The following is a 27,242-nucleotide window of genomic DNA, read 5'->3' as shown; positions in this document are numbered from 1 at the left end:
TATCATGAAACATTTACATTTTGTAGTCTATTGCATAATTTAAATAAACATAAATGCAAATTTCGCATGTGGAAAAAGTAAGTACACCCCTACATTTATCACTACTTTAAATACCTAATAATTAGAATCAGGTGCACCAGCTCAGGTGCAAATGATTAGAACATCGTCAGAGAGGATCTTGGAGGAACCTGTCTTATTTACACCTCAGACATTTAGTTTGGTTTGCTCTTTGTTGTTGAAGTGTGCGGCATCACCATGCCTAGATCAAAAGAGCTCTCTGAGGCCTTCAGAAAGAAGGTTATAGATGCCTAGGAGTCTGGGAAGGGATTTAAAAAGATCTCCAAACAATTTGAAATCAATCATTCGACTGTCCGGAAGATTATCTACAAGTGGAGAAGATTCCAAACAACTGCCAACTTGTTCAGGCCAGGCCGCCCCAGCAAATTCAGCCCGAGAGCAGACCGCAAGATGCTGAAAGAAGTCTCTAAGAACCCCAGCATGTCATCATGGGACCTACAGGTAGCTCTTGCCACTGTTGATGTCAAAGTGCACGAGTCTACCATGAGAAAGAGGCTGCACACATTTGATCTACATGGGAGGTGTGCCAGGAGGAAACTTTTGCTGTCCAGAAAGAACATCAGGGCAAGACTAAAGTTTGCCAATGAACACCTAGGCAAAGACCAGCACTTCTGGAACAATGTGCTCTGGACAGATGAGTCAAAGGTAGAGCTATTTGGCCTCAGTACCAGAAGACATGTTTGGCGAAAACCAAAGACTGCATTTGACCACAAGAACCTGATACCAACTGTAAAGCATGGTGGTGGAAATATGGTTTTGGGCAGCTTTGCTGCATCAGGGCCTGGGCAGCTCACCATCATAGAATCCACGATGAATTCTTCATTGTACCAGAGGGTGCTTGAGGATAATGTGAGGCCATATGTCGGAAAGTTGAAGCGCAACCGCAGGTGGACCTTGCAACATGACAATGACCCTAAACATACCAGTAAATCCACCAAGGAATGGCTGAAAAGAAAGAAATGGAGGGTTCTGGAATGGCCAAGTCAAAGCCCGGATCTAAATCCCATCGAGATGTTGTGGGGGGATTCGAAACGAGCTGTGCATGCAAGAAACCCCTCAAACATCACACAGCTGAAAGAATTCTGCATGGAGGAGTGGGAAAAAATTTCTCCCAGTCGATGTAAGAGACTGGTAGACAGTTATAAGAAACGCCTACTTGAGGTTGTTTCTGCCAAAGGGGGCAATACCACCAATTAGAGCCAAAGGTGTACTTAATTTTTCCACATGCGAAATTTGCATTTATGTTTATTTAAATTATACAATGGACTACAAAATGTAAATGTTTCATGATATTTGTTATATTATATCAGCTTTATCTATCAATATTGTTGAAATGAAGATTAAATAGCTGTTTGTTGAAATATGTTGAAAAAGTCAAAACTTTACATGGGGTGTACTTACTTTTTCACGTGAATGTACGTTTGCTCTATTATAATAAGATATGTCGGGATTTCACGGTACTTCGATTTTGATGACTGGCCTGATAAAAAATAAGTCGCCTCCAGGAACCACAGGTGGACCAGCGTGGTGTTGACCTTCCTGGTAAGGTTGGCCAATGGGGAAAAAAGTATTTAATCATGTCCTAAAACTCATTACTGTTTTTAATTGTCCTAAAATGGAACCTCTTTAAGTTACCTTTTCTTAGCTCTTCCTTCTTTGTATGTGCTTTGGGATTTTGTTTTGAATGAAAAATTTGACACAATAAATGTATATCTGCAGACAGTTCATCTTCTTACTCGATAGTCGAAGAGCGAGGGATGCGGCCAGTCCGGCCCATGTGCTGCCAGGAACGACGTACCGGGCTCGCATGCAACTCGACCAACAACCGATTTGGCTGCGATTACGAGTGTGGCGGCCTCCCTCCAACCCCGCAAGCCGGCCGCCATCGCGCCAAACTCCGCGTCGGTCAAAACAACACACCGGAAGTGTACAGTGTACAGTGCAAAATTTAACACGCGCCGGGTGTCTCCATGACACCGCCGGATTTGGGGAAAGGTTTCGCCTCAGAATTGAGGAAGTTGATGGAATCATGGCGAAAAACTTCCCTTCTTGGGCCTCTGGGAGCAGATGTTATTGTTGTTGTTTTTTCTCGCTTTGCCGTCGATTCCAATAGCCGTTATGATTGGTTTAAAATATCACGTGACTTCTGTGGGGACTGCGCGTGCGCAGTTGCACGACATTGCACAGATGGAGGTCGAAATCCTCCGTGGGAGCGTGTTGTACAATTTGCAGTTTTTACCATCATTTATGAAGGACATATTCAAAGTGATTCGAAATCTATATATAATCATTCGATGAAAATGTGTTTATTGTCGCACAAAGCGGACGTTTCCATCACCGAGTGTCCATTATCGAGTGTGCGCCCTTGGCGAGGATGTTTTGTTTGTGAATCACGGCCCCCTCCTCCCTCACGATGGTTCGTCCGATATATGAACCGCGGTGATGTCGCCTGCGGCACAAAGTGGCTCGATTGGATTTGCGGAAGCGACCGGTTCATGCCATGCCATTGGTGCCTGAAAGTGAAAGCGACATATCTTCCGCCTCGGCTGCAACATCATGCTCCCTGCCGGATTTAAGTTCCTGCGGCTCAGCCATGAGCACTGTTCGTTTAAGCACACACGATTTCTGCTGAGAGGTGAGTAAGCTGAGCGAGTGCTTCACCGATCGGCATCTTGACAGGTTACAGCGTCATTGGGAACGATGAGCGATCACAAGTGCCGCCATGATGCCGACAAAGCGGGAGTGAACCTCGGAACGCCGGTCTCATTACCTGGTGCACGGCTGAAGATCCCACGGTGTCTTTCGTAAAGAGTAGGCGAGTAATCGCCGGCATCCTGAACAAAGAAATCCTGCAAATACAGTCGAACGTCAGGCCTGGTCGACTAGTTCGTGAAAGACGGGCCAAAAACTTTTCCTAGCTGACCCCATAAGTAGGTGTGATTGATTTGGGTCGTAAGCAGGGCCGGCGCCAGACTATTTTGCGCCCTAGGCAAGGCCAGCTACTTGCTCCCCCCCCCCCCCCCCCCCCAAATTTTTTTTTTGCCAACTTCGATTATTAAAAAGATGTTTTGTAGAAAAAATAAAAAGCAGAAAACTTGAAACTGCTAAAGTTATTTTAAATTGCAAGAATAAGTACCGTGAGATGCCAACAGCACCAATATTAAAGGCGCAATATCCATTAATATGGCGGTGGCCCTGTTACCCCACGCTTTGGGGCAAATGGGCTTTCACTTTAAAAAAATATGACGCTACATGTGGTTTGCAATGCAAAATAAAGAAAGTGGTCCCTTTATGAGTGTGTGAATGGGAATTACAGATAAACAAAACAGTTTTTGGTTTGAGCAATAAGTTTTAGACATGCAAAATCAAAATTTTAAATAATCAGTCTTTGATAATCTTTCGCAAATACAAAATAAAATATTTTGGCACACAAATCATTTTGAACTAAAGGGCACTCGGTACAATGCATACCTCAGCCATTGGCAACACAACATTCAAACCTTTTACTGCACACACCTCTAAGTATATATACCATTTAAGGATACTTGGCGTAACCAACCCGTCATGTCACCACAATATTTCCCTTAGTCAGACAGAGAAACAAACAAAAAACCAGACAAACAGAGTTTAAAATGTCTCATAAAAGTTTCAATTTCAGACATATCAACATCTCACTTTGCGTGTCTTTTCCTTTGCAAATTTTGTCACAATTCAACCAGATCAAGTGCTGATGCCTGGGCATGTTCAATTGACATAGTTGCCAAGCCAACTCGTCTCTTTTCCAACATTGTAGAGCGTATGTAAGTTTTTATAACTTTGAGCTTTGAGAAACTACGTTCACCACGTGCCACTGATACTGGAAGTGTGAGAAGGATCCTTAAAGCAACGGAAACAGGCACATTATCCAGGAGTTTTTGTTGTAGTATGAAGAGAAGTACTTCTTGTGGCAGCATAGACCTTGGAAGTCTTCGAGGTATTGCTACAAGTTCAGTAATGCGCCCCTCTGATGTCTGCGCCCTAGGCGGCTGCCTAGTTGGCCTAATGGTAGCGCCGGCCCTGGTCGTAAGATAAGTAGTAATACTGTGATCTCGGTCACTTGAGGTCCTTAGATGAACATCCAACACAGTTGTGTATGAATATTGAAAGATGAATGTTCATTTTTCCAGGAAAAATGCAACTTTTCATAATTCGGAAAACTAGTGTACCGGTATGTACTAGACTTGACCAAAAAATAATGATTCACCCAACACTTTCATCTTTCCGTTTGCACATTTTAAAGTTGCCTTTCAGAATGTCAGAGTTCAGTTGTACATTACTTGGTATCAAGAAAGATCATTTAATCAGTGCAAGTGATTTTTTTTTTGGGGATTCCTAAGTAGTCTTCTTCTTCTTTAATATGTAGCATTATTGGCTGTGGAGCTGCACCACTGATGCAATGTCCTCTGTAGGTCAGGGCAAGAATTTGTAATTTGTTCATGGTGCCGGTGATAGCTCACCTAATCTTCGCGAAGGACACAGTGGGATCTTCAGCGTCCACCAACTAATGCTGGCAGACAAGACGCCCAGTTTGACGTCCATCTGAGGTACGATACACACATTGTTGAATCACCCTGCCTATGAAATACCAGGATGACAGTTTATAGCTGGGTCGGGATTCAAACCCAGGCTACACAGTTTAGTCTGTACTTGGTAAACCGTCCCATCTACTTCCTAAACAAACTACTTGGAGAGGTTGTCGCTCAAAAGTTTGGACCTCACCATCAGCCATGATTTTTGTTGGGAAGACCATATTTCCAAGATGGCCCACAAAGCCAGCCACCGACAGCTTCCTTTCATCGTGCAACGTCTTTCCTTGGCCAATATGAACTTTTCACAACCTATAAGGCCTTAATTTGCAGCTTGATCGAGTACTGCTCTCTCCTACGGGCCCCTGCCTCACACCTTTCCCTTCTTGATGCCGTGTAAAGCAAGGCCTTCAAAATCATTGGGATCTCCCGTGATAAAGCTGAGAACGTGATAAAGATAAAGCTCACATTGTAGACAGGTTGGTGGCCTCTCTGAATTCTACCTCCACCTTGGTCTTCTACCCTCTGCCCTCTCTCGGCTCTCCTATGAGCTAGTGTCAGAAGTCTTAAAACTTTTTGTAACCTTTCACAGCGAGGAAGTTGGTGTAAACTCCCAATACCCGTGGCTGGCCTTCTTTACACCCTTTACAGCTCATCCTTATCCTAATCATACAACAGGGACCATACAAAATTTGTATCCGCCGAGCTTGGGTGAACGAAAGACTTTTAAAGATGCATTCCCAAAATGGTCCATATATCTAAATGTTCTCTTTACAATGCCTGTAGTGGACTCTCTTAGCTTTGTTTGTTACTGGCAAAACCTGTGTCCTGAGACCAAATTTGTCATCGACAGGAATTCAAAAGTCTTTTTCAGCACAAATCTCATCCAGAGTACAACTTATTTCTACTTTTTCATATTTCTCTCTATTCATTCTAATTCTTACTTCTTCTTTATTTCTCTCTTTCTTTATCTATCTGTCTTGGGAGAAGTAAATTATTGTGGAAATTGTTTTTTAGGTTCTCCTTGGCTGCGCCTGGATGGATTTGAGGGCAGAGGAGTAGCAGCTGAAAGCCAAATCCCATCCAGGTTCCTCCTGATGACTCCACCTTTGCTCTCGACTTCTTCTGGTTCCTCCTGATGTCTCCATCTTTGCTCTCTACTTCTTCTGGTTTCTCCTGATGACTCCATCTTTGCTCTCTACTTCTTCTGATTCCTCCTGATGACTCCATCTTTGCTCTCTATTTCTTCTGATTCCTCCTGATGACTCCATCTTTGCTCTCTACTTCTTCTGGTTTCTCCTGATGACTCTATTTTTGCTCTCTACTTCTGGTTCCTCCTGATGTCTCCATCTTTGCTCTCTACTTCTTCTGGTTTCTCCTGATGACTCCATCTTTGCTCTCTACTTCTTCTGATTCCTCCTGATGACTCCATCTTTGCTCTCTATTTCTTCTGATTCCTCCTGATGACTCCATCTTTGCTCTCTACTTCTTCTGGTTCCTTCTGATGACTCCAATGCACTATTTAGTTTTCCATTACAATACAATAATATTCTGGAAACCTCCGTCAACCCAACTTAACCCACCCACTTGTGGTTTCCTATGTTTCCTTCCCTCACTATCTTCTCTTTTCCTGTTCATTCATTCCCTTGCTTGTTTTGTCCAACTCTTGCCCCTGTCCTATCAATTCATCCCCTCCGTAACCTCACTCTTCCATGAGCCTCGATCTTGTAAAGAAAGAAAGAATTTTATTAAACCTTCATTATTTTATTTTTTTGGACATATGAACAACATTTTTGGACATATCAATTCAAGGCAGCCAAGAAGTCTGCAAAGAAAGAGGTAGCAAAGGCGCAGGAGGCATGTAGGAAAATGTTCGGAGAACGCTTGGATTCGGAAGAGGGTCAGAGAGCAGTATTCAGGATTGCAAAGCAGATAGCGAAAGAGAGGTGTGATGTGATGGGGGTGAGTTGCTTGAAGGATGAAGTGGGACAAATCGTTGTGGACCCAGATGGAATTAAACGAAGATGGAAAAGATATATGGAAATGCTGTTGAATACAGAGAATGAATGGGATGGCAACATAGAGAGTAACCCAGTTTTAGGACCGGCAGAGAAGATAACTGAGAAGGAAGTTGAGGAAGCGATAAAAGCAATGAAGAGTAGAAAAGGGGGAGGGCCGACGGGAGTTGTGGGAGATATGTTGAAGGCAGCAGGAAGTTGGGGTGTGAATAGAATGACAGAGATCTGTAATCTGGCGGTGAAAGAAGGCCGCATTCCAGTGGATTGGGAACTGAGTACCCTCGTCCCTCTATACATGGGGAAAGGTGACCCTCTAGAGTGTGGCTCGTACCGAGCGATAAAGTTATTGGAGCATGGAATGAAGGTATTGGAAAGGGTGTTGGAGAGGAGGATAAGGAAGAAAGTGAAGATCGATGAAATGCAGTTTGGATTTATGCCAGGAAGAGGAACGACAGATGCACTTTTTATTGTGAGACAGTTGCAGAAGAAGTACATGGAGAAGAGGAAGAAGTTGTTTCTTGGGTTTGTTGATCTGGAGAAAGCATTCGATCGGGTTCTACGCAAAGTATTGACATGGGCAATGAGGAAGTTAGGATTGGAGGAATGGTTGATCAGAGTAGTGATGGCAATGTACAAAAGAGCGCGCACAGCTGTAAGGACGAAGGACAGGAACAGTGGTGAGTTTGAGGTGAAGGTGGGAGTGCATCAGGGGTCGGTACTAAGTCCACTACTATTTGTAGCTGTGATGGAGGCGCTGGCTCGGAACGTAAAGGAGGGTTTACCGTGGGAGTTGTTGTATGCAGATGATCTGGTGTTGATTGTGGAAAATATGGATGGACTGAAGGAAAAGATGAACAAGTGGAAGGAATGTATGGAGACAAAAGGTCTGAAGGTGAATATCGGAAAGACGAAGGTGATGGCAAGTGGTAAAGCATGTGGTGAGGTGGAAAGAACTGGGAAGTGGCCCTGTGCTGTGTGTAGGAAGGGTGTCGGAGTGAACTCCATTCAATGTACAATGTGCGCTGAGTGGGTTCATCAAAAATGTAGTGGTCTGAGAGGGTCATTAACCAGTGTGGCAGCTACATTCAAATGTAAGGTGTGCACAGAGGGAGCTGCAGATGGAGGAAATGTTGAGTTGGATCTTGGAGACGGCATGAAGCTGGAAGGTGTGAAAACATTTTGCTACCTCGGAGACATGCTGAATAGAGAAGGTGGATCAGACTCGGCAACGGTTGCTGGAGTGAGATGTGCATGGAAGAAGTTTCGGGAACTGAGTGGCGTGCTGATGAGGAGGGGAGTGTCGTTGAAGCTGAAGGGAAAGGTGTATGCTGCATGTATGAGAAGTGTTATGATTTATGGGAGCGAGACATGGGTAATGAACGTAGAGCAGCAACGAAGGTTGGAAAGGGTGGAAATGCGAATGGTTCGATGGATGTGCGGAGTATCGTTGAGAGAGAGGAAGACAAATGATGAATTGCGAAAAATGATGGGAATAGAGCCTGTGATTGATGCTGTGAAGAGGAACAGGTTGAGATTGTTTGGTCATGTGTTGAGGAAGGATGAAAGTGACTGGTTGAGAAGAGTGATGGAAATGAATGTAGAAGGAAGTAGAGGACGGGGAAGACCGAGAAAGACTTGCCTAAAGATGGTGGAAGAAGAAATGCGGGCAAGGGGGTTAACAAGGACAGATGCAGAAAATAGGGCAAGATGGAGAAGATTGTCATGGGGACCGCAAGGCTAACCCCCGCTCTAGCAGGGAAAATGGCCTTAAAATGCATGTTGTTGTTGTTGTTGTTGTTGGACATATGAACAACTACATTTTTTTCACCCATTGTAACCACCAACGATCTGACCATGAAGTAAAGAAAGGCATCACTTTGCAGAAAATCGTTATCTTGTCGATCATTATAAACCTTCCTGTAAACATTCGCATCATCGCCAAACAATTTGCGATGCAACAACATCATCGCCTTAAAACAGCAGGTAGATCATTGATGTAGATCACAAAAATAATTGGTCGTAACATTCTCCGTTGGTACTCCACTTCTCACTTTACTCCATTCCCAAAATGATCCATGCACCCAGACCCGTTCTTGTCCACCAAGAAAATGCTTAATCCATCTGTAAATGTCCCCTTTAATCCCATAACAGGATGTATCATCCATTGTTTGTTTAACTTCTCCGCTTGCATGAATGTAATTGCACTGCCATATGAGAGTTTAATTGTACACAGTGCTCTTGTACTGTTGCAGCTGCTACATTAGAGCTCCAAGTCCAGCTTCTTCCATCCCAGGACAGGCCTTTAAAACAATCCGTGTTTTGATTAAACGGACACATTTTTGCTCCAAGTAAATTGATTATTACCTTTCCAACGGGACCGTTTTTACGTGCAACGAGTTGATCTTATAATTGCGCATTACATGTGTGTTTCCCAATCGCGCTGTTCCTCTTTTAAGAGTGTTTGAAATATTTTTGCTAAGTCATGTTTAAACATTGAAATATGTATTCAATTTAATTTGCCAAATGCCTCTTGCATAAGGATTTCAATTATTTGTAGGTATCCAATCTCATAACCAAGTATTGTATACAACAAAAACAACCACCTTTAGAGGCCATTTTTCCCTTCAGAGCAGGGGTTGGACTTTTTTGGGCACCATGGTCCCCTTTTTGAAGCAATGTTTTACAGCCGGATGCCCTTCCTGCCGCCAACCCTGTTAGTCACCTCTTGCGACACACTTTTCGTTATGTTACGGCCTGGTCAATTCTGTATTCTAGCTCCTCCACGAGCCGCATCTCTGTATACAATTCTTTTTCTTTTTTTCAACTCATTTTGGGGCCCTACATATGCTGACTGACCTTGAATGACTTGTGTTGACCTTACGCGTGGTCTTAGACATGTATCCACTTCAACCAAGAGTATCAATCCAGATAAGAACAGTAGATCATTTTGCATAAAGTGGTGCAGCACTAATCCTTAGCTTGAATATGGTGGTGCAGCCAAGGATTGTAAAGGAGCACCATTTTGTCATGTTTGCCGCCAAGCATGACTCCATCAAATGATAGCGACAAACAGTGCAGAAGATGCATTTTCTGTGCAGGACTATATGAACTGGAAACGTATGACTGAGAATTTCAACAGGAGCAAAAGAAGTGAATGTCAGTGCTTTCTGGTACACAAGATGACGAGCATATGGAAGGAAGAAAATGTGGCAGCATGGCTCATTGAAGAAGGTGTGAAATAAAGAATAACACCAAGTATCTGGTGGCTATCTTCTCTAGCTTGAAGTTCTTGGCTCGAGACAAGGTCTTGTGATTTGAGGCCATCAAGATATCACTACTTTTCACCAGTTGCTACGATTACACTCTGACAACAGAGGGTTTGAGCCAATGGCTGGACAGCAAGTCAATGTGGACATCTCGAGTTCAAGAAGAGATCATTGGAATGATGTCACTTCCCATGATATGCAGAATAGCCCACATACTGCTGGACAGACCATTCCCTTTTCCTGTTGATGAAACTGCCGATATTTCAGGAATTGAGCAGGTTTGTGTGCGTTGGCATATTGTTAGCGACGATCTGGAAAGAAAACAACCTGGCCTTGGTCTACATTCACTCCAGAAGTATGATGCAAAGACCCTCTTTAAAACTATGCGGGATGTTCTGCTGTATAATTTGTCTTTCTCTACATCTCGGGCCTTGTGTTTTGATGGCGCAGCAACATTCCAAGGCCCATTATTATGAAGAAGCATGCATAACGACACATTTCACTGTGCATTGTGTAAATGTTCCGGTGAAACTTTACAGGATACTGTTGGAAGTGTACAGGATACTTTGTGATTCTCCTAAACTGTGTATCATGAAGTATGCTTCTGAAGCATTGCAACGCACACAGACGCATGCACGTCTCCCTTGTGACCTACCCGGTTCACGGTGAAATGGAGAGCTTTTCATGGAATGAAAGTTCAACTTAGAGCTGTGCAAGATGCATCGAGGAGCAAATAGACAACAGGAATGTACCAGCAGGTTCCAACAATCTCCCAATAATTTTGACTTATACGTTTCGGTCAGTGAGCCATCTTCAAGCTGACTACCCAGCTCAGCGAAGCTCCACAAGCAACAATTGGACAAGCTGGTCAGTTTATTCAGCATGCTATAAGGGAACTGAGAGCAGCGAGATCAAAATATGTTCCGTGAAATCTGGAATAAACCATTCTATGAGGTGAAAGACCTGTGGTTCGAGAAACCCATGCTCCCACATCAATTTTGTACTTCAAGGCGTTTCCAGCAAAATAGCCCCCTACTTATTTGACACAACGCAGGACCTTCATTAGAACGTATCCTTCCTCTTCTCCAATGGCTTGATCTCTGATCATCAATTTGGTTTCAGACCAGGTCATTCTACTCTGGACATACTGCTTCTGTTGTCTCAACAAGAATAGAGGTCCTCAATGCCAAACAGGAAATCGTAGCTGTCTCCCTTGACATATCACGTGCATTCGATACGGTCTGGCACCCCGCCCTGCTCACCAAACTCTCCACTTATGGTATCCATGGAAACCTCCATGCATGGCTTGCGGACCTCCTCACCAGTCGTAGTCAACGTGTGGCCCTGAATGGATTTCTCTCGTCTCCCCTTCCTTTTCTGGCTGGAGTTCCTCAACACTTCTGGGCTCTGTTTTTTCTGGTCTTCATCAATGATCTCTCCAACTCTCTGGAAAATCCTCTCTCTCTTTGCTGATGACTCCACTCTCTGCCGCTCCATACCTCAACCCTCAGATCAGCAGGCAGCAGCCTCCTCACTCTCTTTAGACCTGGACAAAATCACAGACTGGTCAAACAAGTGGAACATGTCTTTCTTTCCATCCTGACAAATCTCACACTCTCACTGTATCTCTCCGAAAAGACCGACTGGACAACCCTCCTATCTACTTTCTTTACAATTCTCTTAAGGAAATTCAGTTAACCAAACTCCTGGGTCTCACTATCAGCCATGCTCTTTCTTGGGCAAACCACATTACAAAGTTGGCTTCTTAAGCCAAACGCCAACTGGGCATCCTCCGTCATACAAAGTCCTTCCTTAGCATCCTTGAATTCCTATCCACCTACAAGGCCTTCACCTGCAGCTTGATGGAGCACTGCTCTTCCCTCTTGGCTGGCTCTCCTGCCTCACACCTTACTCAGCTTCACGCCATGGAAACCAAGGCCTTCAAGATTCTTGGAATCGCGCATTATAAAACATCGCCAATGCAGACAACATGGTGGCCTCTCTGTTTTCTACCACCTCCCTTCTGTTCTTGCGCCTCTTTTTCCATGCATTGTCCCCTTCATCCCCCCCCCCCCCCCCCCCCACCCCTCCAGGCTTCTGCAGGGCACAAATGCTCCACTATCAACTCCCTTCTGGTTTAACTGCCTAAATCCTGGATCACTGCTCACCGCCGCTCATTCGTCCCTCTTTTCTCCTGCCTGTGGAACCAACTTACACATTCTCTTCAATCTCATTCCTCCCTCCAGGTCTTCAAGACAGCTGCACACCAGCATCGCAGATCGTCCCCAATCCAAAACCATGATCTTTTCTACCCTCCCTAACCTCACCCAAATTCCTCCTTCCAAATTTCCAGTTTTCCCTCCTGAGAGTTTCCTTCTGTGTCCATCTTATCAGCACAATGCAGCCCCTCCTGCCCCTCATTGCTCCACACACCCATTGTTTGTCCAAGTCTGCCTATATAGACTCCTTCAGCTCTGCTATTGGTGTTTCCCCTCCCTCTTCCCTGTTACTTTTGCGTGTTTCTCTGCTGTTCCTTTAGCATCATGTAACATCCTGATCCATTCAGTGTACTAGCTCTTCCACGAGCCTCAAATATGTATCCAACCCCCCCCCACCCCCCCCCCCCCCCAAAAAAAACAGGGTAATATTATACATCATCGAACTAAATCTAACCCTTACCCAGTTCCTCTATCAATAGATAGTTGACACCATGAATATGGTTGAACTAATATATTACTACATTTCACAATCTTCTCCATTTTTGCCCTATTTTCTGCTTCTCCCCTTGTTAACCCCCTTGCCCGCATTTCTTCTTCCACCATCTTTAACCAAGTCTTTCTCGGTCTTCTCCATCCTATACTTCCTTCTACATTCATTTCCATCACTCTTCTCAACCAGTCACTTTCATCCTTCCTCAACACATGACCAAACCATCTCAACCGGTTTCTCTTCACAGCATCCGTCACAGGCTCTATTCCCATCATCTTTCGCAATTCATCATTTGTCTTCCTCTTGCTCAACGATACTCCACACATCCACCAAACCATTCGCATTTCCACCCTTTCCAGCCTTCGTTGCTGCTCTACGTTCATTACCCATGTCTCGCTCCCATAAATCATAACACTTCTCATACATGCAGCATACACCTTTCCCTTCAGCTTCAACGACACTCCCCTCCTCGTCAGCACGCCACTCAGTTCCCGAAACTTCTTCCATGCACATCTCACTCCAGCAACCGTTTCCGAGTCTGATCCACCTTCTCCATTCAGCATTTCTCCGAGTTAGCAAAATGTTTTCGCACCTTCCAGCTTCACGCCATCTCCAAGATCCAACTCAACATTTCCTCCATGTGCAGCTCCCTCTGTGCACACCTTACACTTGAATGTAGCTGCCACACTGGTGAATGACCCTCTCAAACCACTACATTTTTAATGAACCCACTCAGCGCACATTGTACATTGAATGGAATTCATTCTGACACCCTTCCTACACACAGCACAGGGCCACTTCCCAGTTCTTTCCACCTCACCACATGCTTTACCACTTGCCATCACCTTCGTCTTTCCGATATTCACCTTCAGACCTTTTGTCTCCATACATTTCTTCCACTTGTTCATCTTCTCCTTCAGTCCATCCATACTTTCTGCAATTAACACCAGATCATCTGCATACAACAACTCCCACGGTAAACCCTCCTTTACGTTCCGAGCCAGCACCTCCATCACAGCTACAAATAGTAGTGGACTTAGTACCGACCCCTGATGCACTCCCACCTTCACCTCAAACTCACCACTCTTCCCGTTCTTCGTCCTTACAGTTGTGCGCGCTCTCTCGTATATTGCCATCACTACTCTGATCAACAATTCCTCCACTCCTAACTTCTCAATGCCCACGTCACTACTTCACGTGGAACCCTATCAAATGCTTTCTCCAGATCAACAAACCCAAGAAACAACTTCTTCCTCTTCTCCCTGTACTTCTCCTGCAACTGCCTTACAATAAAAAGCGCGTCTGTCGTTCCTCTTCCTGGCATAAATCCAAACTGCATTTTGTCGATCTTCACGTTCTTCCTTATCCTCCTCTCAAACATCCTTTCCACTACCTTCATTCCATGCTCCAATAACTTTATCGCTCGATATGAGCCACAGTCCAGAGGGTCACCTTTCCCCTTGTATAGAGGGACGACGGTACTATTCCCAATCCACTGGAATGCGGCCTTCTTTCACCACCAGTTTACAGGTCTCTGTCATTCTCTTCACACACCAACTTCGTGCTGCCTTCAACATATCTCCCACAACTCCCATCGGCCCTCCCGCTTTTCTACTCTTCATTGCTTTACTGCTTCCTCAACTTCCTTCTCAGTTATCTTCTCTGCCGGTCCTAAAACTGGGTTACTCTCTATGTTGCCATCCCATTCATTCTATGCATTCAACAGCATTTCCATATACAGTCACGTGAAAAAGTAAGTACACCCCATGTAAAGTTTTGACTTTTTCAACATATTTCAACATACAGCTATTTGATCTTCATTTCAACAATATTGAAAGATAAAGGTGATATAATATAACAAATATCATGAAACATTTACATTTTGTAGTCCATTGTATAATTGAAATAAACATAAATGCAAATTTCGCATGTGGAAAAAGTAAGCACAACCCCTACATTTATCACTACTTCAAATGCCTGAAATTGGAATCAGGTGCACCAGCTCAGGTGCAAATGATTAGAACATCGTTAGAGAGGATCTTGGAGGAACCTGTCTTATTTCAACCTCAGACATTTAGTTTGGTTTGCTCTTTGTTGTTGAAGTGTGCGGCGTCACCATGCCTAGATCAAAAGAGCTCTCTTAGGCCTTCAGAAAGAAGGTAAAATATGCCTCCGAGTCTGGGAAGGGATTTAAAAAGATCTCCAAACAATTTGAAATCAATCATTCGACTGTCCGGAAGATCATCTACAAGTGGAGAAGATTCCAAACAACTGCCATCTTGTTCAGGCCAGGCCGCCACAGCAAGTTCAGCCCGAGAGCAGGCCGCAAGATGCTGAAAGAAGTCTCTAAGAACCCCAGAATGTCATCACGGGACCTACAGGTAGCTCTTGCCACTGGTGATGTCAAAGTGCACGAGTCTACCATTAGAAAGAGGCTGCACAAATTTGATCTACATGGGAGGTGTGCCAGGAGGAAACCTTTGCTGTCCAGAAAGAACATCAGGGCAAGACTAAAGTTTGCCAATGAACACCGAGGCAAAGACAAGCACTTCTGGAACAATGTGCTCTGGATAGATGAGTCAAAGGTAGAGCTATTTGGCCACAGTACCAGAAGACATGTTTGGCGAAAACCAAAGACAGCATTTGACCACAAGAACCTGATACCAACTGTAAAGCATGGTGGTGGAAATATTATGGTTTGGGGCAGCTTTGCTGCATCAGGGCCTGGGCAGCTCACCATCATAGAATCCACTATGAATTCTTCATTGTACCAGACGGTGCTTGAGGATAATGTGAGGCCATCTGTCGGAAAGTTGAAGCTCAACCGAAGGTGGACCTTGCAACATGACAATGACCCTAAACATACCAGTAAATCCACCAAGGAATGGCTGAAAAGAAAGAAATGGAGGGTTCTGGAATGGCCAAGTCAAAGCCCGGATCTAAATCCCATCGAGATGTTGTGGTGGGATTTGAAACGAGCTGTGCATGCAAGAAACCCCTCAAACATCGCACAGCTGAAAGAATTCTGCATGGAGGAGTGGGCAAAAATAACCCAGTCGATGTCAGAGACTGGTAGACAGTTATAAGAAACGCCTACTTGAGGTTGATTCTGCCAAAGGGGGCAATACCACCGATTAGAGCCAAGGGTGTACTTACTTTTTCCACATGCGAAATTTGCATTTATGTTTGTTTAAATTATACAATGGACTACAAAATGTAAATGTTTCATGATATTTGTTATATTATATCACCTTTATCTTTCAATATTGTTGAAATGAAGATCAAATAGCTGTATGTTGAAATATGTTGAAAAAGTCAAAACTTTACATGGGGTGTACTTACTTTTTCACGTGGCTGTATCTCTTCCACCTTCCTTTAATTCCATCTGGGTCTACAACGATTTGTCCCACTTCATCCTTCAAGCAACTCACCCCCATCACATCACACCTCTCTTTCGCTATCTGCTTTGCAATCCTGAATACCGCTCTCTGACCCTCTTCCGAATCAAAGCGTTCTCCGAACATTTTCCTACATGCCTCCTGCGCCTTTGCTACCTCTTTCTTTGCAGTCTTCTTGGCTGCCTTTTAACTTTCATGCTCTGCCTTTTCTGCCCCCGTACCCTTCGCCTTCTGCCACTCCTTGAATTTCTTCTTCTCCTCAATCCTCTTTCCAACTTCATCATCCCACCACCATGTTTCCGAGTGCCTCGGTGGTCCTTTTGTCCATCCACATATCTCACCAATGGCTTCCAACAGACTATCTTTCATTGACATCCAGCCACTTTCAAGCTCAACCACATCATCCTCTACCATACATCATCCTCTACCATACATCATCCTCTACCATCATTGACATCAGCCTCTCTTTTAATGCCTCCCTCACTGTCACCTCTTTCAACCTCCACACCTTCATTCTCGGTTGGTACTTCACCCGCCGAGCTCTCCTCGCACCTTTCACCCTTATGTCACAGACAACGAAGTGGTACTGTGAAACAGCCTCCTCCCCCGGGATCGCCTATGTGTCCCGGAGATGCCCCCTATCTCGCCTACGCACCATCAGGTAGTCAACGGTTGTCGTCGACCCACCTGACGTGTATGTAACAAGCTTATTATCCTCTTTCTGGAACAGAGTATTACAAATCAACAAATCAGCTCCATCAGAAAAACTCCAAAATCCTTTCACCTTCTCCATTTCTCACACCATATCCGCAACCCCCATGAACTCCCTCAAAACCGTCCATACTCCTTCCCACATGTCCATTTAGGTCTCCTACAAAAACAACCTCCTCATCTTTCACGTTTTCCATCAGCTTCTCTATTGCACACCAGAACTTGTCCTTCTCTTCATCGCTCGAACCGACCTGCGAAGCATATCCCGAGATGACGTTCACCAAGGGGTTCCAATCATCATTTTCACCATCATCAACCTTTCACTCACTCTAGTTAGACTCACCACACTGTCTACAAACTCCTCAGGAAACAGGACACCAACACCATGCACGCCTTCCAGGCACCCTTGCCACACAAACTTGTATTTCTGTCCCTGCCTACCCTTCACCATTCTCACACCACTTCCCTTCCATCTCGTCTCCTGCACACAACATATGTCCACTCTTCTTCTGACCAATACTTCCACCACTTCTCCTGATCTCCCTGTCATTGTCGCAACATTCCATGTCCCAAACCTCAGAAACCGATCTCCACGTCGGGCATCAGACGTTTCGTCGTCATAAATGGAGTGATTTCCACCCTTGCTTCGATCGGGTTCCCCACCATTCGTTTTGACGAGAGGGAGTGGGGCCCCCACGGGGTACTTCAGACTGTACCCTGCTCATATGTAGTTGTAATTGTCATGGTTCTCTTTTTGAGGCAATGTTTTTATGGCCGGATGCCCTTCCTGACGCCAACCCTTTTATTCGCCTCTTACGACACGCAGGGATACGGTCTACCTATTCTAAACCGGGGTACACACCGGTGAAATCAATGGGGATAGAAAAGATCAAGGTTTTGGATGGGGGAAGATAAGAGATGGTGGTGAACAGCTATTTTAAAGACCTGGAGGGAGGAGTGGGATTGAAGAGAGTGAGGGAGTTTGGTCCAGAGGTGGGATAAAAGAGGAATGAAAGAGTGAAGGTGAGCAGAGATTCTTGATTTTGGCAGTTTCACCAGAAGGGGGTTGCAGGCAGATCTTGTGGGACCTGTAGGAATATTTGGGGGACAGCACAGGCAGAGCTGGGGGAGCTAGCCCGGAGAGGAGTCGGTAGAAGACAAAAAGACCACCAACCTGCCTGCGGTGAGAGAGAAAGGCCCTCAGAGTTAGCTTCTTCACGGGAGAGTCCAATGATTCTGAAAGCTTTGGTTTCAACTGCGTGAAGCAGAGCTCGGTGTGAGGCAGGAGCACCAGCCCAGAGGGGAGAGCAGTATTCCATTGAGCTGCGGATGAAAGCCTTGTATGTTGTGAGGAGCTCAGGTGTGCCAAGGAAGGACTTCACATGATGGAGGATGGCCAGTCAGCTACTGGCTTTGGAGGCCAGCTATCGTGGGTGGCTTACCTAAACTTAAAACTGGCTTAAAACACTTAACTAAACTGACTTAAACTTAAACTGATGACTGGCTTAAATATTGTGGGTTTGAATCCAGTCGGTTTTGACCTGTCGATGCAACCTCTTGTTGCACCAATTTCGTTTTTGCAGCTTTAATTTCGACCAATTGTGGTTTTTGAGCTGAGCTGTGATGGTTTTCTTGTACTACGAGCCTTTCATAGCTTCTCTTGCACCGCACCATCGGCACTTGGTAGAGCGCATGCCTGCACCTAGCTGAAGAATTTACGTTTTGTATCCCACTGAAAGGCGGTATCTGAATCCGAACCTCCAAAATCTAATTGTCTCAACTTGCCACCTAATCAACTCATCCACCAAGTTTCATCCAAATCCGTCCGCAACTTTTTGAAACATAGTGCTATATAGTATATAGTTTTTAGCCCAATCTCAAAATCCAAATCCATTTTTAACCAAAAAAAATTCAAATTTTAAATCAAATTTTTCAAATCTCAAAATCCATTTTTCATTCAAATCAAAAATTTCATCAAAATTTCATCAAAATCACCAAATTTCATCAAAATTTCAACTTCAGGAATTAAGAAAAATTCTCATATCTGGATTCGGATCTTCAGCAAATTCTAATCAATTCGTCCTTGTCATGCACCCAACCTGGCCACCAAATTTCGTCCAAATCCAGCTATAACTTTTTGAGATATTGTGCTATATATCGGTTTTATCACTCGATGGTGAAGAATCACCGAAAAATTCTCGAATGCGGATTTGGATCTTCACCAGAATCGAATCAATTATTCAATGTCGCACACCCAAACTGTCCATGTTTTATCTGAATCGGCCCACAGCTTTTTGAGATATCCTACTATATATCATTTTCACCCTATCTCTCAATGGTAAAGAATCGCTTGAAAAATTATAGTATCCGGATATTCAACAAAATATAATCATTTTGTTGTTTTCACACACCCAACCTCTCCACCAAATTTCATCCAAATCCAGCCACAATATTTTCAGATGTCCTTCTGTATATCGTTTTTGGCCCTATGTCTCAATGGTGAAGAATCACTTGAAAAATTCTAGTATCCAGATCTGGGTCTTCACCAAAATGTAATCATTTTGTTGTTGTCACACACCCAACATCTCCACCAAATTTCATCTGAATCCATCCACAACATTTTGAGATATCCTGTTGACAGGCACAGAAACAGACAGAGGTGAAAAGCCCACCTTCTGGTGGTGGAACTGTAAAACAATAGACAAAAGTGATTATTTTAATTTTATTTATTCCCTGCTTTATGGAACTGCAGAACGATTTATAAAAGAAACACATTGACAGATTACAAAGGAAAACGATTTCAAATATTACTCGGGGAGGAATGGTGGGTGTGAGGGGGCAAGTTTAATCTGCTTCAAAGCAGCAGGAGACTTCATCACAAAGCCGATTTATGTTTCTTTCATGTTTATTTCAATTGTGATGTGTTTATCTTGGCTGCCTCCCACCTTCCTCAATATTTTCTCCAAGCCCAAGAACGCAAGCCCTTTATTCCCAAAGGAAATTGGTTTGTGGTTTATTGCAATCTTCAATATTGCAGCATTTTTCCAGGAACGTAACCCCAATATTTAAGGGTTTAATGTACTGTGCCTTCAGAAAGTATTCACAACCCTTGACTTTTTCACATTTTTTTGTGTTACATCCTGAATTAAAAATGGATTAAATTGAGATTTTTTTTTGTCACTCATCTACTCATAATACCTCTAGTATCCAGATCACTATAACTACAAGTGGAAATGTCACTCATCTACAAATGGAAATTTTCATTCAGGAACTTTGACAAATTAATTTAACATGAAATACAAGAATATCTAATTTACATAAGTGGCCGTAAATTGCCATAAAACGATCATTCATTCATTCCTTCCTGAATCCTTCCTTCCTGAATTCCTTCCTGAATGAGGCCTGAAAATCGCTGAATTAACGCCAGGGGGGTTGACTCAGCCTGTCATCCTTCCGAGGTCGGCAAATTGAGTACCAGTTCACTGGTAATTCCCTGCTTGTCGTTAAAGGCGGCAAAAAGGGTTGGCGTCAGGAAGGGCATCCGGCCGTAAAACATTGCTTCAAAAAGGGGACCGAAAAACAACAACAACCACAGTTCCCGAAAAAGGCCAACCCCCGCTTGCGGGGAAAAATGGCCTCTAAAGGTGGTTTTATTCATTCCTTCACATAAGTATTCAACCCCCTGAGTCAATACTATGTAGAAGTGCCTTTGGCAGAGATTACAGCATCCAGTCTTCTTGGGTATGTCTACCAGCGTTGCACATCTGGATCTGGGGAGTTTCTCCAATTCTTCCTTGCATATTTGCTCAAGCTCTGTCAAGTTGGATGGGGAGCGTTGGTGAACAGCAATCTTTAAGTCTTTCCACACATTCTCAATGGGATTTAAGTCTGGACTTTGGCTGGGCCGCTCAAGGACTTTCAGGGTCTTGTTCTGAAAATATTCCCGTGTTGCTTTGGCTGTATGCTTGGGGTAATTGGCATGTTGGAATGTAAATCTTCGCCGCAGTCTAAGGTCTTTTGCACTCTGAAGCAGGTTCTCCTCAAATATTTTCCTGTATTTGGCTCCATTCATTGTTCTCTCTATCCACACAAGTCTCACAGTCCCTGCCGCTGAAAAGTATCCCCATAGCATGATACTGCCTCCACCATGCTTCACGGTAGGGATGGTGTAATGATCTGTGCTCGGTTTCCCCCAGAGGTAGCGCTTTGTATTGAGGCCAAATATTTCAATTTTCGTTTCATCCGACCACAGAATATTTTGCCTCATGCTCTCTGAGTCTTTCACATGCCTTTTTGCAAACTTCAGGCATGCTGCTATGTGCCTTTTTCTCAGGAGTGGCTACTGTCTGGCCACTCTCCCATAAAGTCTAGATTTGTGAAGTGTGGCAGAGATTATTGTCCTTCCGACAGGTTCTCCCATCTCAGCCAAGGAACTTTGGAGTTCTGTCAGAGTGTTCATTGGGTTCTTGGTCACCTCCCTGACCAAGGACCTTCTTGCATGGTTGCATCGTTTGGTCTGACAGCCAACTCTAGGAAGGGTCAGGAATGAATGAATATGAATGATCGGTTTTTTAAGGCCATTTTCCCCGCTAGAGCAGGGGTTAGCCTTGCGGGCCCCATGACAATCATGGTTCCCTGTTTGAGGCAATGTTTTTATGGCCGGATGCCCTTCCTGACGCCAACCCTTGATCACGCTCTTACGGTGCGCAGGGATACGGTGTCCCTATTCTAAACCGGGGTACACACCGGGATCATTCATCCCAGCAAGCTGGTACTCAATTTACCGACCTCGGAAGGATGACAGGCTGTCAACCCCCCTGGTGTTAATTCAGCGATCGACCGGGATTCGAACCCAGGATCCTAGGATCCCAAGCCGGCACCCTAACCACTAAGCCAACACCAGGTCTGGGTAGTTCCATATTCTCTCCATTTTCTAATGATGGAGCTCATTGTGCTTTTGGGAACTTTCAACACTCTAGAAATTGTTTTGTACCCTTCCCCAGATCTCGGCCTCCTCACAATTCTATCTCTGAGTTCTACCTACAGTTCCTTGGATTTCATGGTGGAGTTTCTGCTCTGACATGCACTGTCAGCTGTGGTACCTTACCTCGAAAGGTGTGTTTCTTTCTCATGTCCAATCAATTGAGTTGGCCACAGGTGGACTCCAATGAAGTTATAGAGACATCTCAAGGATGTTCAAAGGAAACAGACACATTGACATGTATTCTGCAACCAGTGGCAAGCAGTCAGATTATTATATCAACAAAATACACTGCATTAAAACGTGAAAGTTAACTCAGTTAACCCTCGCCCTCCTCTCCCTCCCCCAAACTAGAGTAGGAGTATTCATTGGAACCCGTTACCAACTCCCCAACCGCTGTTGTTAATTCCCTTAACTAGTAATAATACCTGCTTCATATCGGGAGTGAAATATGGTGTTCATTCCTCCTCTCTGGAATCTATGGAATCCATCATTGCTTCAGATATCAAATCCTTCCTCTTCTCCAATGGCTTGATCTCCGGTCATCAATTTGGATTCAGACCAGGTCATTCTACTCTGGACATGTTGTTTCTGCTGTCTCAACAATGGATGGAGGTCCTCAATGCCAAACAGGAAATCAGAGCTGTCTCCCTTGACATATCACATGCCTTCGATACGGTCTGGCACCCAGCTCTGCTCACCAAACTCTCCTCCTATGGTATCCATGGAAATCTCCTCACATGGCTTGCTGACTTCCTCTCTGGTCGTAGTCAACGTGTGGCCCTGAATGGATTTCTCTCATCTCCCCCTTCCTGTTCTGGCTGGAGTTCCCCAAGGTAGTGTTCTGGGCCCTGTGCTATTTCTGGTCTTTATCAATGATCTCTCTGACTCTCTGGAAAATCCTCTCTATCTCTTTGCTGATGACTCAACTCTCTGCCGCTCCATTCCTCATCCCTCAGATCGGCAGTCTGCAGCCTCCTCACTCTCCGCAGACCTGAACAAAATCACAGACTGGTCAAACAAGTGGAACATGTCTTTCAATCCTGACAAATCTCACACTCTTACAATGTCTCTCCGAAAGGACCGACTGGAAAACCCTCCCATCTACTTTCTCAACAATCCTCTCCAAGAAGTTCTGTCGCTCAAGCTTTTGGGTCTCACTATCTGCCATGATCTTTCTTGGGAAAACCACATTTCCAAGCTGGCCTCCAAAGCCAGTCGCCGACTGGGCATCCTCCGTCGTGCGAAGTCCTTCCTTGGCACACCTGAGCTCCTCACCACATACAAGGCTTTCATCCGCAGCTCAATGAAATACTGTTCCCCCCTCTGGGCCGGTGCTCCTGCCTCACACCTAGCCCGGCTTCACGCTGTTGAAACCAAAGCTTTCAGAATCATTGGAATCTCCTGCGATGAAGCTAACTCCGAGAGCCTTTCACTCACTCACTCACCGCAGGCAGGTTGGTGGTCTTTCTGTCTTCTACCGACTCCTCTCCGGCCCTGCTCCCTCAGCTCTCTCTGTGCTCTGTCCCCCAAATATTCCTACAGGTCGCACAAGATCTGCCAGCAACCCTCTTGTGGTTAAACTGCCAAAATCAAGGCTCTCTGCTCACCTTCACTCTTTTATTCCCCTTTTCTCCCGCCTCTGGAACAAACTCCCCCACTCCCTTCAATCCCACTCCTCCCTCCAGGTCTTTAAAACAGCTGTTCACCACCATCTCTTATCTTCCCCCATCTAAAACCTTGATCTTTTCTACCCCCGCTAATTTTCACCCCAGATACACTTTTTTGAAATTCCAACTTCTTTCCTGGAAGTCCTTGCAGTGTCCATATGTTTTATACCTCTCTCCTCTCCCTCCCACAGTTCTCTCGATGTCCTTGCTCTCAAATGTTGTGCTTGTGTCCGTCCTTCCCCTTCTCTCCCCATCTTGTCTACCGCTCCCCTTATTTTGTGTTTTGTGTGTCAGTTTGACTTTTTGTGTGATGAATGTTAGCTCTTTCACGAGCCTCGATCTTGTATACAAAAAAAAAAAAATCTGCTCAAGCTCCTGCTTCTTCTTCTTCTTCTTTGCATGACAGACGCTTCTTGTTTTAGTAACAGTAACACTCGTTCTTTCCAGAAACAAAAAGGTGTTAGTACCTTCTGCCTTTGGCAGGAGTCATTGGTTAAACCACATGCACTATTCTCTGTGTGCAGGGCAAAAATGGAAGTTGTCTCCCCATTCTCACCTGAGGTTGGGAGGGGTAGGGTGAGTGGGAATTTATATACTGTACATACATATATACATACATATTGTTACGTTTGTGGGGGTAGGAGATGAAATACCTTGGTGAAGTCAGGTCTTTAGTTTAGAATGGACCGTATGCTGCGAAGAAGAAGAATCTCTGTTTCTAAGTAGGGTCGAATGTCGGGTTTCGTGTTTAGGTGTCTCCACCCGGAGGCGTGAAGTTGTGTTATCTTATCTAGGTAAGGTTAAATTCCCCTTTACGTGCTTGCCTCCTGTGGTCTTCCCTTCGGTTTTATCACCCCTCAGCCCAAATTGGGCTGAGGGGTATAATTGTCGTCATGGGCGTCCAGGCATCCGTCAACTTTTGGTTTCCGTCAATTTCAAGAACGGCTTGTCCGATGAAATCCATTTTTACAGTGTGTGTTGGGGTTGAGTAGAGGAAGGTTCCTTTCGAAAATGAGCGCGCTGCGATTTTCAATATGGCCGCCACGGTAGCCATCTTGAAATTGGTTTCCGTCAATTTCGAGCAGAACGGCCTGTCCGATTAAATCCATGTTTGCAGTGTGTGTTGGGGTTTAGTGGAGGAAGGTTCATGGGTGTGGTGCGATTTTCAATATGGCCGCCACAGCAGCCATCTCGAAATTGGTTTCCGTCAATTTCAAGCAGAACGGCTTGTCTGATTAAATCCATTTTTGCAGTGTGTGTTGGGGTTGAGTAGAGCAAGGTTCCTTTCGAAAATGGGTGCGCTGCGATTTTCAATATGGCCGCCATGGTACCCATCTTGAAATTGGTTTCCGTCAATTTCGAGCAGAATGGCTTGCAAACAACAACAACAACAACAACAACAACAGGCATTTTAAGGCCATTTTCCCTGCAAGAGCGGGGGTTAGCCTTGCGGTCCCCATGACAATGTTCTCCATTTTGCCCTATTTTCTGCATCTCCCCTTGTTAACCCCCTTGCCCGCATTTCTTTTTCGACCATCTTTAGCCAAGTCTTTCTCGGTCTTCCCCGTCCTCTACTTCCTTCTACATTCATTTCCATCACTCTTTTCAACCAGTCACTTTCATCCTTCCTCAACACATGACCAAACCATCTCAACCTGTTTCTCTTCACAGCATCCATCACAGGCTCTATTCCCATCATCTTTCGCAATTCATCATTTGTCTTCCTCTCTCTCAACGATACTCCACACATCCACCGAACCATTCGCATAGTAATAGTATTCATTCGAGCAGAATGGCTTGTCCGATTAAATTCAATTTTGCAGTGTGTGTTGGGGTTGGGTCGAGGACGGTTCTTTTCGAAAATGGGCGCGCTGCGATTTTCAATATGGCCACCACGGTAGCCTTCTTGAAATTGGTTTCCGTCAATTTCGAGCAGAACGGCTTGTCCAATTAAATCCATGTTTGCAGTTTGTGTTGGGGTTGAGTAGAGGAAGGTGCCTTTTGAAAATGGTTGCGCTGCGATTTTCAATATGGCCGCCACGGCAGCCATCTTGAAATTGGTTTCCGTCAATTTCGAGCAGAACGGCTTGTCCGATTAAATCCATTTTGCAGTGTGTGTTGGGGTTGAATAGAGGAAGGTTCAAATAACAAAATAACAAATAACAAATAACAAATCTTCAAATAACAAATTATCATCAATGCTTCCTTTCACCATGCATGGGCTGAGGTGTTACGCCCGCTTTGCAGTGCTATTTATTACATTCAGCCAGCCAGGAAATTGAGGGCTCAGTAAAACAATGATAGCGCTGTAATGGGACGTCGGTGATTGGACTGAGTGTGATGTCAGCGGTGGAACATTTGAGAGCTAGGAGAGCAAAAAGAAGCCGTCTCGCCATCTTGGTCTCTTCTGGTGCTGCCATTCGTTGAAGGCAGTCACATTCTCTTTTGTGCTGGCGTTCGTTGGAAGCGGTGGCATTTTCTCTCGTTCTGGCTCTCGGCTAGAGTGGGCGCTGTTGTCTCGGGTGCACTGGTGAGGAGACGTGTCGAAGCTTTGGAATTTTTGCAACGTCGGAGTAGGGGTGTTGTTGACTGCGGTGCTTTTTGGGTGAGGAGAGAGCCGCGTCTCGCTTGGCGGTAGAAGCGAGGAAGGGCCGGTTGGCTGCTTGTTCACGCCTGAGCATTTTCAGCACCATTTGTTGGTGCGCTTACCGCACGGTGGTTTGGATGCGACGAATGCCAACCCCCCTCGTTTAGACCAGAGTAAAGTGCTGGCCGGCAGGAACATCATAAATTTATTAAATTTAATCTTTCCCCTTGTTTGTATATGAGTTTGAGTGGAGACCTCTCAATTAAGAATGATAGTTTTTACCTCGCTTTTAATTTTTGTCTCTTGCATTTATTTTCATTAAATCCTTTATTTTTGCATTTCATTCTTGTATTGTGGATTTTGCTTGTCCGTATTTGTGTTTGTGGGTTTGGATTGACCCAGTGTCGGCCGTCCGATCAGATAAGGCTTCGGGCCTTTCCCACGCGCGCCAAAGACAATCCCGCCAAGGTTCGAAGTACGCCTCAGAGTTAAAGCTCCTTTCGGTCATCCGTCACCCAGGAGTCTTAACCCCGGGGACGCGACTATATATATATATATATATATATATATATATATATATATATATATATATATATATATATATATATATATGTATGTATATATGTATATATGTATGTATGTATGTATGTATGTATGTATGTATGTATATATATATTGTTACGGTCCGCGGTTAAGGATGTTGGTTTGCCAAGCGGAGGCACCGCGGCCGAACAGTTTTCCCCGACTAAACCCGATTCCCAAACGTTGGCCGGATCGCGCCACAGACATTCAATTTGGAAACCTCTAAAGCGACCGAATGTAAAGAGGAAGAAGAAGACGTACAGAAGAGTAACGGGATTTATTATTTACACACACAAGCAAAAGGAGCAGTCAAAGTTATTTACAGGGAACATGGAAAAAGCAGGTGACACAGTGAAAATTACTAGTTTATCTAAACAGGCTTAACTTATACCCTTGACAGAACAAACAGAGACAGACTCACACGAATTGGGAATGGAGGCAGGAACGATTGGCTGGACCGGGAGGAAGGTTCAGCTCGGACCACAAGCTGGAAGGCTTTGCAGGGCGCACAGCAAACCGGGCCTCGTCAGGCTGGGAGCGAGCAGGGTGACGTCGTGCACTTCTCTCAAGGCTTCCCCGCGCTTCTCTTTACTCCTTGCGCACTTCTCTCTGAAGCTCGTCTCTTTGCAGAACTCAGAACTCATCTCCTTGGGGAGCGTCCCACGGCGGGTTATATA

At 44.7% G+C, this 27,242-nt stretch overlaps 2 protein-coding genes across 4 annotated transcripts in view; one reads left to right on the top strand and one right to left on the bottom strand.

Moving 5' to 3' along the window:
* Nucleotides 1-2,205, bottom strand: part of NUDT19 (nudix hydrolase 19) — a 34,586-nt gene extending 32,381 nt beyond the window's left edge. The window contains exon 1 of one of the 3 annotated variants that reach the window (XM_068129221.2): nt 1,815-2,205. In XM_068129221.2, the coding sequence (XP_067985322.2) occupies nt 1,815-1,964 (150 nt within the window). In that variant the 5' untranslated portion in view covers nt 1,965-2,205. Of the gene's footprint in view, nt 1-1,713 lie in introns of all 3 variants that reach the window. The other 2 variants (XM_078784317.1, XM_068129223.2) reach the window with 2 other exon arrangements.
* Nucleotides 2,206-2,235: 30 nt separating this feature from the next.
* LOC137412859 (carbonic anhydrase 13) overlaps nt 2,236-27,242 on the top strand; it is a 51,496-nt gene continuing 26,489 nt past the window's right edge. The window contains exon 1 of the mRNA XM_068098191.2: nt 2,236-2,713. Within this exon, the coding sequence (XP_067954292.2) occupies nt 2,635-2,713 (79 nt within the window). The 5' untranslated portion in view covers nt 2,236-2,634. The remainder of the gene's footprint in view (nt 2,714-27,242) is intronic.

This window comes from Myxine glutinosa, chromosome 9, assembly GCF_964187855.1.
Source record: "Myxine glutinosa chromosome 9, kmMyxGlut1.1, whole genome shotgun sequence".
Taxonomy (NCBI): domain Eukaryota; kingdom Metazoa; phylum Chordata; class Myxini; order Myxiniformes; family Myxinidae; genus Myxine; species Myxine glutinosa.
The sequence above is the reverse complement of the archived record's forward strand: the minus strand, read 5'-3'. Positions and strand labels throughout refer to the sequence as shown.